Source organism: Tripterygium wilfordii, chromosome 18 (genome assembly GCF_013401445.1).
Source record: "Tripterygium wilfordii isolate XIE 37 chromosome 18, ASM1340144v1, whole genome shotgun sequence".
In the NCBI taxonomy this organism is placed as follows: domain Eukaryota; kingdom Viridiplantae; phylum Streptophyta; class Magnoliopsida; order Celastrales; family Celastraceae; genus Tripterygium; species Tripterygium wilfordii.
The window spans coordinates 9,162,768-9,173,355 of NC_052249.1; the positions used below are offsets into that span (position 1 = coordinate 9,162,768).

General features: G+C 35.6%; 1 protein-coding gene across 1 annotated transcript; it reads right to left on the reverse strand.

The window, feature by feature from the left end:
* Window positions 1-99: 99 nt before the first annotated feature.
* LOC119984247 (heat shock 70 kDa protein, mitochondrial) lies at window positions 100-4,021 on the reverse strand. Its single transcript, XM_038828110.1, has 6 exons — window positions 3,813-4,021; window positions 2,876-2,952; window positions 2,649-2,727; window positions 1,998-2,564; window positions 1,303-1,923; window positions 100-975 (listed from the first exon to the last, which is right to left on the reverse strand). Exons 1-6 carry the CDS (start codon window positions 3,885-3,887, stop codon window positions 328-330), a joined length of 2,067 nt encoding a protein of 688 aa, XP_038684038.1. The 5' UTR covers window positions 3,888-4,021; the 3' UTR covers window positions 100-327.
* Between the last annotated feature and the right edge of the window lie 6,567 nt (window positions 4,022-10,588).

Sequence of the window (10,588 nt, forward strand, 5' to 3'; positions counted from 1 at the left end):
ACCAATTCAAGCTTCAACAAGAACCGGATGGCATCTTTTTTTCCATAGAGCTTTTTCTTCTTCAAATTTCGTTATAGCATATTTTCAAAAAGCAATCAGTATAGAAAATTTCTTGTTATTGATTTAGCTGAGAAGGATTCCAACGGCATTCATGGGTTGGAAACAATCAAAACATCATAATTCTAATACATTCAACCTCCATCATTTGGGTACAAAACCCACTAAAAATACCTCACAACCTAAATGCAAACGAATAATGAGAGATGCATCTCTAATAATGTGGTCTAAAACCAGCCCAAAATAAATAAATACGCATCTTAAAACACCTCACTTCTTCACCTCTTCGTATTCTGCCTCGGGAGCTTGGTCTCCTCCCCCTTGAGAACCTCCAGAAGCTGAATCTCCAGAAGAAGCAGAATCACCACCAGAACCCCCCTTATAAATGTGCTTTCCGATCTCTGAGGCAGCCGCATTTGCAGCATCTAGCTTCGCTTGGATTTTCTCAACGCTGTCCTCACCCATTGCGCTCCTCAAATCCACAATTGCATCCTCAACCTGTCTTGCAATTTCACCAGGAATCCTGTCTCTGTGCTCACCCAAGGTCTTCTCTATACTGTAAATAGTTGTGTCCGCGCTGTTCCTAAGGTCAATCAAAGCTTTTCTCTCTTGATCCTTCTGAGAATGCAACTCTGCTTCCCTCACCATCTTCTGAATCTCGTCCTCCGAGAGACCACCTGATGAGCGGATTGTGATCTGTTGTTCCTTTGATGTAGCCTTATCCTTAGCAGATACTGTGACAATCCCATTGGCATCAATGTCAAATGTAACCTCAATCTGGGGCATGCCTCTAGGTGCTGGTGGAATTCCAACAAGTTCAAACTCGCCGAGCATCTTATTGTCAGAAGCCATCTCACGCTCACCCTGAAGTACCTTGATGCCAACCTGGGTCTGGTTGTCAGCTGCAGTCGAGAACACCTGTTTGTTGGCATTCAAGTAATGAAAAAAAAATCAGCCATACAGCATGTCATATCACACTCAAACTCATCACCTACCATAATAGTGCAGAAATCAGTTTGAAACTGTTCTCAAGAGCCCCACGGGCACAATGCCCAATACTTCTAACAGATCATAAAAGATACAGATTGATTGACAAGTCAGATAATGTTTCAAGCAACTACCAAAAACAAGTATAGAAACCATGATTCTCCAAACGAGACCCCTTTTTTGTTTTGGGGGATGGGGGACCGGGGATGAATGGGAGCTATAATTGAACACAATATATAATTGTGTTTCTGGGCTCACCTGACCCTTCTTTGTGGGAATGGTTGTATTTCGCGGAATCAGCCGGGTAAAGATACCACCCAAGGTCTCAATACCGAGAGACAAAGGAGTAACATCCAAAAGAAGCAACTCTTTAACATCCCCTCGAAGAATACCACCCTGAAGTGCAGCTCCCATAGCGACTGCCTCATCAGGGTTCACTCCTTTGCTTGGGCTTTTTCCAAAGATTTCTAAAACCACTTCTTGTACTTTGGGAACACGGGTCATCCCACCAACAAGAAGAACCTCATCAACATCTTTGGTAGATATTCCAGCATCCTTTAAACAGTTCTTGCATGGGTCCCTGGTCCTATCAATCAAGTGATTCACCAAAGTTTCAAACTTTGATCTGGTCAGAGTAATGTTCAAATGTTTCGCCCCAGATGCATCAGCTGTGATAAAAGGAAGGTTAATTTCGGTCTGTGATGTTGATGAGAGTTCTATCTTGGCCTTCTCAGCAGCTTCACGAAGCCTTTGCAATGCAAGCCTGTCCTTTGAAAGATCAATTCCTTCTGTCCTCTTGTAATCATTCACTAAAAATTCCAACAAAGCATTGTCAAAATCTTCTCCTCCCAGGAATGTATCACCATTAGTTGCTTTCACCTGAGAAGAATTGCAGCAATTATTGTATAGATTAAGCTCCAAAAGAGAACACACTAATATAATAATAATCATACCTCAAAAACACCATTAGAGATTTCCAGTATTGAAACATCAAAGGTTCCACCACCAAGGTCAAAAACTGCTATGAGCCCCTCCTTGTTGTTCATACCATAAGAAAGTGCAGCAGCAGTAGGCTCATTGATGATTCTCTGAACATCAAGGCCAGCAATTCTCCCTGCATCTTTGGTAGCTTGTCTCTGCGCATCATTGAAATAAGCTGGAACAGTGACCACTGCATTTGATATTGACTTTCCCAGGTAAGACTCCGCAGTTTCTTTCATCTTCGTCAAAACAAAAGCCCCAATTTGGCTTGGGGAGTACTGCTGACCGTTGGCCTCAACCCAAGCATCTCCATTTGGTGCCTTCACAATTTTGTAAGGGACCATCTTCATTTCTTTTTGAGTCTGGGGATCATCAAACTTTCTACCAATCAGACGCTTGGTCCCAAATAGCGTGTTTGTTGGATTAGTAATAGCCTGACGTTTGGCTGGAGTGCCCACAAGCAACTCCCCTTTCTGATTGAAGGCAACAACCGAAGGAGTTGTTCGAGATCCTTCTGAATTCTCAATAACTTTGGGATTCTGTAGGTGACATCAAAAACCATGAGATAAATAAAAGAACAGCGAACAGAAGTCCATAGGTTCAAGAAAATCGACCAATTTTACCTTCCCCTCCATCACAGAAACACATGAATTGGTTGTACCCAAGTCAATACCAATAACCTCATTACCGGGAGGTTTTGCACTATACAAAACAAAAGAAAACAAGAATTAGAAGGCCGAGAAAATCAAGAAATTGGTTACTTTTTTTGGTAAGAAATTCATTGAAAGGAAAAACTAAAATACAAAATATGATGGTATTCAAAGAAATTGGTTAAAGATAACCAAATTACCTAAAGGCTCTCGACAAACTTGCCCAATTGCATCCTAGATGAGAAGGTGCCCACGAAGGCTTGACATTTCCAGCCAACTGGTCAAGAGTAGATAAAAAAATGTTCAACAAATGTCACGTGAAAATGGAAATCAACTTAAGTGAAAAATACACTAAAAAATGGCAGGTCGGAGTTCAAGGAGGAAGATGAAATTGAGAACTCGGAAATATCACAACAAAAAACATATTCCATACAATTAAATACCAATCCAATCTGCACACATATTCCCGAAGAACTTACCAATAGACACATAATCACCCAAAAGAAAAATCAAAACCTGCATGAAATTTTCAATAACATTTCCAACACTGGTCTAAAGATCTTTCATTCAAGCTCACTTGTACAGAAAATTATAACATCACTTATGAGTCCCAATTAAAAGATGTGACAATAGATATTATCAATCACATACAATACAGGTATAATATTCCCTATGATATAACCGAATTAACATTACAAAGCATATATGTAAGAACAAATAAAAATAATCGTACACCAAATAACAAATGAATTCATCTACCGCATCACATCTAACTGGATCCATCAGAGAGTAATTTAATCCCCACATTTTTTAGCAATCCAATAACAAATTAAAACATCAAAGAAACCATTTTTCAGCAACCCAATAATCGAACAACCAAATTCTCAAACTTTCCATAGCTTAAGCAGCCGTAACGATAGCAACGCAAACAAGAATCAAATGACCTCAATTTATAGTTAGGTGGACAAAAATCTAGTACAAAATATTCTTTCACTGACTCGCATAATTTCCCATGCTTCGTTCCTAAACTCGTAAAACAGATTTTAAAATCAAGCACAGAAACACAGATCCATGAAACGCGCAGATAGATAGCATATCATCGACAACAACAAGATTTGTAAACAGGGATAAACGTACAGATTTATAAACAGCAAGAGGGGCAGAAGCTACGTCGCGTCGTCGAATCGAGCGGAGCAAGACAGCTGTGGCCATTACTGCACCGATCAATATCGCACAGGGAGAGAAACAGTGAATATAGGGATATATGTATGTTGTATGTATAACAGAGGTGCTCGAGGGTTTAGGGTTTTGTAGAAAACGAATGGGGGCTGGTGATAATTTTAGGAAAGGAGAAATGTGGAAGCCTAGAAGGTTCTAGATTGCTGCGTCTTCGAATTTTTTTTCTTTCATTTTTTAAAAATAAAAATAAAACCGCAACTCAAGTCTCAATAGACTTTTTTTAAAAACTAAAATAAATTTAACAACCTGATTAAAAAATATAATATATATCTTTTTTCTTACTTAGACCAAATGCACACTATCTATTTGATTTAATTTTATATGTGAAATTAAACTTTTCAACATATTAGAAAAATAAACCAAGAATTCTTAGGCATTAAAAAAACTTGTATTAGAATACTAAATATTAAGAATTTCAAACTTGTCATGAAACTTTTTGTAATGAATAATATTAATATTAGTTATTTTTAGAGTGCGAGTATTCAAACCTTCAATTTGTATTTTTTTTTTTGAAATAGGGATTTGGAGAGGGACAGGATTCAAACCCACGATCTAATGGGTAAATAATTTCTTACATGCAAGGGGATTGTCCTTCAATTAATGGCTCATTTGCTTCAAAACTTCAAGTTTTAACATTGATTAAGACATTGGAATGGTAGAATTTGCAAATCTTGATAACAAAAGTAAGGGAAAATGGATGTTAAGTGGATTAAACTAATCAAATATTTACGTGAAATTAAAATCACATAATTTTACACCCGAACCACAAATTAAAGTGGTAAACATGATACGTATCTCTCTAGTGATCAGGGTTCGAATCCCCCTCCTCGTCAAAAGAAAAAACACATAATTTTCTCATAACTACAATTATTTCTTCAAAATCTTAGGTAATGGTGATTATTAATATTTGACGAAAAAAATGAATTACTCTTCATCATGAAATTTGAATTTGTAAATTATTGGTTTTTCTCCTATCCAATTGGAAGAGTTTTGACATTGCTCCAAGTCAACCGTAACTTTATATTATCGAAATCTCTTAAAAATTTTTTTTTTTTTTTTAAATTGTGGCTAAGGAAATGGTCGGATGGCACATTGTGCGTCAATCGTTTTGGTGCTTGGAGGCCAAATTTTGATTAATTTTCCTCTCAAGCCTCAAAATAATAACTACCAAAGTTTTAAATCTATTTTTGAAATCATAAATGCAAAACGAGGTTTGGTGTCGTCATCTCATTGGCCTACCACATATTTTACACTTAATTGTAATATATTATAAATATAATTTCATGGGCAAATCACAATAAATATAATTTCATCTCATTGATCAAGAAAGCAAAGCCCAATAAATTTTGGGCCTTTTCATAGCTGTGTTTTCACTTTTCATATGCTTCATGTTAATTAATAACTATAGGCATCAATGCGTCACCATTTGTCCCGCGAACCCGAGTCCGGTCCAGGCTGAAAATTACATTGGACTTGGACAACCCAACCCTATGCCTTGGGCGGACTAAACTCCATTTATGGAGCCGAAGCCCAACATATAGATATACTTATTGGTAAATTACCAACATACTTATTACCGTATATAGTTATTAAGTTATATACCATTATGAATTTATGATTTATAATTATATTTATATGTCTAACATTACCTCTTTTTTTTTGCTAGGTGAAAGTTAATTGGAATTTGGCATTTCGGCCTTGGCTACTCATCATTGAGAATTGAGTTATTCGAGTAATTTTTTATTTATAATTTCTTGAACATTTAATTTACATTAGTATGGACCCTGGGGATAATTTTTTGATAACCCTACGGTTCCTATCATTATTGATGAGGAGGATGTTATTGTGAGAGAATCCATATGATCTCCCTCTAATCAAAATCCAAATGAAGGCACTTCTACTACTCAAAAAGACGTTTAGTAGTACGTATAATTAGCTTTTGATAAACTGATAGTCACAAATGCAAATAATGTTAGAGAAGTAAAAGCAAAATGTAAAATATGTGGTAAGATCCTAAGTGGTGGATTGGGTGGAGGTACTAGTCATTTGAAATGTCATTTCGTAAAATGTAGACAAAATAGTAATGTAGACATAATAACACAAATACAATTAAATGTAGATCAAACTGAAAATATTGTTAATTTTCAATATGATGAAACACATGCTCATGACATGGCTATATATTATATGGTTAGAGTCGAACAACTATTTACTTTTGTTGAAAGACATGATTTTATTGATATGATTCAAAGAGGCATTAATCCTCAATATAATGATTTTTTTGTTACAACTGCGAAAAAGACATCCATAGATGGATTTCAAGATCAATTTCCTGAATTGAAAATATTTTTTCAAAATTTTGATGGAAAAATTTGTCTTGCATGTGATATATGGACTTCTCTAAAAAAAGTTATTTATAATAGACAACTCATTATATTGATAATGAATGAAATTTGAATAAAAAAATTATGAGTTTTAAAGTGTTAAGACTCTCTTCATATCGGTTATTCGATAGCTACTGTAATTGCTCAAGAATTTGAGAATTTAGGTGTTAATCAAAAAATATTTTCAATTACATTCGATAATGCTAGTAATAACGAAGCCGCTCAAAGAACTTTGAAATGATCTTACGCTACCTTTAGGTGCAAACTTATTTTATGTTCGTTTTTGTGTTCATATTTGTAATTTAATAGTCTAAGATGGTTTACACATTTTATCTGGTTCTATTAAAACAATTAGAGACATTGTATATTATGCATTAATTCATCTTTATCTAAATACAAAATGTATAAAAATTGTCGTGTAAAATTACACATGAAAAAGGAGAAACATTCCGCTAGATGTACCTCATCGATGGAACTCAACATATTTACTCTTAAAAGTGTCAACAAAATATAAGAGAGTCGTAGATTTATTTTGCGCATAAATGAAAGAAAAATATAGTAATTCTGATTTACAAGCACCTAGTGAATATGAATGGACAATTGCTGAAATTATTAGAGATTTTTTTAGGGTGTTTTCTTTAATTTCTGTGCAAAATAAATCTACAACTCTCCTATATTTTGTTGCCACTCTTAAGACTGCAAATGTTGAGTTCCATCGATGAGATACATCTAGAGGAATGTTTCTCCTTTTCATGTGTAATTTTAGGAACAATTTTTATACATTTCGTATCTAGATACAGTTGAGTTAATGTATAATACAATATCTTTAATTACTTCAATGGACCTCTGTAAAATGCGTAAATCATCTTGGACTATCAAATCAGAAATATGAGCACAACAACGAACATGAAATAATTTTTCACCTAAAAGTAGTGTAAGATAACGTCTCATTTGAGCGACTTCATTTATTACTACTATTTAGTGTAATTGAAAATATTTTTTGACTTAATGCCTAAGTTTTCAAGTTCTTGTATAATTAAATTCGTTATTGAGTATCTAGTATGAAGGGACCCTAACAATTTAAAACTAATAATTTTTTTATTCAAATTCCATGCAGTATCAATATAATGTGTCAATGATAAATAATTCATTTTTTGGACATAAGTCCCTATATAAGATGTAAGACAAATTTTTCCTTCAAAATTAATAAAAAAAATTATTCAATTCAAATAATCTATTTTGAAATTTATTTATAGTTTTCCTTTTCACAGTTGTAACAACAAAACCATGATATTGAGGATTTGAATCATAATAGTAAAATCACGTTTTTTTAACAAAGGTAAATGATTGCTTGACCCTAAGCATATAATTTATAATTTCTTCACCCGCACATGATTCATCATATTGAAAATTAACTACATTTCCAATTTGATCTATATTTAATTACATTTGTGTTCTTATATCTACATACTATTTTGTCCATATTTATCAGAATGTCGTTTCAAATTATTAATACTAGGGATGTGCAAATGAAACCGAAAACCGGACCAAAACCGGTAACCGGACCGGTCGGTCCGGTTTGGATCGGTTAGTTGACCGAGATTGGTCAAACGGTTTCAAAAACCGAAACCAACCGAGTTAAGTCGGTCCGGATATGGTTTGGAATTTTTGTAACCACCGGTTAACCGGACCGGACCGGTATATATAATATATAATATTTAATACTATAATGTCTTTAAATATGGACCATTGAGATATAATATATGATTACTAATGTTATGTACCATTAGATTAAGTGATTAACTATGAAATATTAATATAATATATATCATTCCTTGAGATTTTTTTTGAAACATTTTTATCAATCCTTTAAGATTTGCTTACAAAATATATATTTTACGAAAAACCATAACCGGACCGAAACCGAACCGGTTAGTCGGTTAACCGTAGTAACGGGTTTTGATGGTTTTGGATTCAGAAAATACAAATCCGTAATTTCCGGATTGGTGATGGTTTGGCCTCCACGGTCCGGTTAACCGGACTGTGCACAACCCTAATTAATACCTCCATTCGATGCACCACTTAAGAGCTTACCACATGTTTTACATTTTGATTTCACTTCTTTAACATTATTTGGATTTGTAATTACAATTCTATCAAAAAAAGTACATGCACCATTAGGCGGCTGATATGGATTTAATTGCAAGCGCACAAATCGCACAAGTAATATAAAGATGAGTAAATTATCGTTTCCACTAGGGATGTGTTGGCAAAATAAATCAATGTCAAACAAGCTACAATTATGTAAATTGGAGAAAATGATTAGCGATTGGTTTTTACCCTAGATATCTCCTTCCGGTCTCAATCTAGGCAGCAAATCAATTGAATGATGGCCAAACACTCAAAAGCATTAATCACACCCATAGACAATCAAGAGAGAAAGAGAAATCAAGAAATAAGGAAATCAAGTTTATTGAATCTTCAAGGTTTGATTACATTAAGACCCTAGTAGGAAATCTAGCCACTCATGGAAGCAAAATACATCATTAAACAAAGGAAATCAACCATAGAAACTAGGATAGAAAAGGAGAGAGGAAACCCCCTTGTAGATCCTCTTCTTCTCCAAGCTCCAAGGTAGCCTCCAAGCTCTCCAATGGAGGTAGCACGAAATCCAGCTCCCCAGCCTCCAAGCTCCCCTCCAAAACCCTATCTTATGCCCTTTTATACTTCTCCAAACTCTTATGTCGTTTCCAAAACAAGTTGGGGTCGTTTTGGCTTAGAAACACGTGAATTCGGGTCTTTTCCGCGAAACTACGCAGTGCTGTGAATAGTACTCCGATCGATCGGGAATAGTCCGATCGATCGGAAATACAATCTGTCTCGATGATATTTTTAGGTGTTTTGGCAGGTCCGATCGATCGGGAATATGGCCGATCGATCGGAAATTAGTCCTGGGCTCCAAGTCTTCATTTTGCACTCTTTTCCTCCCTTTCTTGCCTTGACACCTACAATATGCAAATATAGCTTTCTTAGGCAATATTAACTCTTAATCAACTCAAAATGCAATGAACTGATGTGTAAAGGATGCACAAATGTATGTATATATTTGACACATCAGCGGCTTTTGGGTTTTACAAGTTCTACTAGTTGTCAATAGTGGTAGGACCGTAGGGTTATCAATATTATCACTAGGGTCCATACTAATGCAAAATAAATGTGCAAGAAATTATAAATAATAAATTATCCCAAGAAAATCATCCTCACCAATACCAATAGTGCTTGTACAAATTACAATTCACTTTCACATGGCAAAAAAAAAATTAGGTCATGTTAGACATATAATATAAATATAATTATAAATGATAATCATATATAGAAATTGAAAATTTGCAATGTTAGACATATAATACAAATTGTAATGTTATACAAATTGCAATTCTCACACACTCACACGTGACACGACTCACACATGTCTTTGTGTGTGTGGGACAATTGTTGCTTCCAATTTCCAAATACACAAGTAGAAGTGTAGAACAGTAGAACTCTGTAGAAACAAACCTGGAACCGAAGCAACTCTTTCGGTCTTTCTTCGATTATTTGACGAAACGGAAAAGCTAGAAAATGGCGGCGAGATACCTGGGTACGGTGGGAGACTGGGAGTTTCTAGAGGTCGACGATGGCGGCAGATGGCAAGACTGAAGACACCTTGCGTGCACGGTGCACCGAAGTACAGAACTTACCGAAGCAGTGGATCTGTGGATGAGTGGATCTGATTATATGGAAGTAGTGAGAAACAGAGCAAGAATACCAGATTGATTTGTGACTGGTGAGATCGATTTGTGTTACTGTGTCTTTGTGATTTGTGAAGAATGAGAATGGCCGGGTAAGGGGTATTTGTAGGCAGTAGGTAAGGTTGATTTGTTGAATGTTATTGTTAGTTGTTGATGAAGCAACCATCACCTGCAAAAGATGAGAGGTCTAATTGTACTGTCTGACTTCTGAGGAAGAAGAGTGAGGGCTTTTGTCGGGCCGGGCCTCGGGCCAGTCCGAATTTGGCCCAGTCAGTTGAATTTCGGGTCGGACCTTAGAAATCGATCTTAAGCCTGTCCGTGTATAGGGTCGGGTTGCTCAAACCCTATGTAAATTCTAGTTCGGGCCCAGGTCGGATTTGGGCAGGGCCTAGACCCGTGGACCAACTGGTGAGGCCTAATTAAGGGCCTATTTGGTTGTGTTTCTAAAAATAGTTTTTTGAGAATTATTCTTAAGGGTGGTTCCTTAGAACATATTTTA

What these genes read in the sequence shown, in the direction of transcription:
- LOC119984247 (XM_038828110.1), bottom strand. Translation starts at nt 3,887, where the DNA reads ATGGCCACAGCTGTCTTGCTCCGCTCGATTCGACGACGCGACGTAGCT. An exon ending in TTTCTGTGATGGAGGGGAAG is followed by an intron (nt 2,565 to 2,648) that starts GTAAAATTGGTC and finishes TGTCACCTACAG; the next exon opens with AATCCCAAAGTTATTGAGAA. An exon ending in TTCCCACAAAGAAGGGTCAG is followed by an intron (nt 976 to 1,302) that starts GTGAGCCCAGAA and finishes GCCAACAAACAG; the next exon opens with GTGTTCTCGACTGCAGCTGA.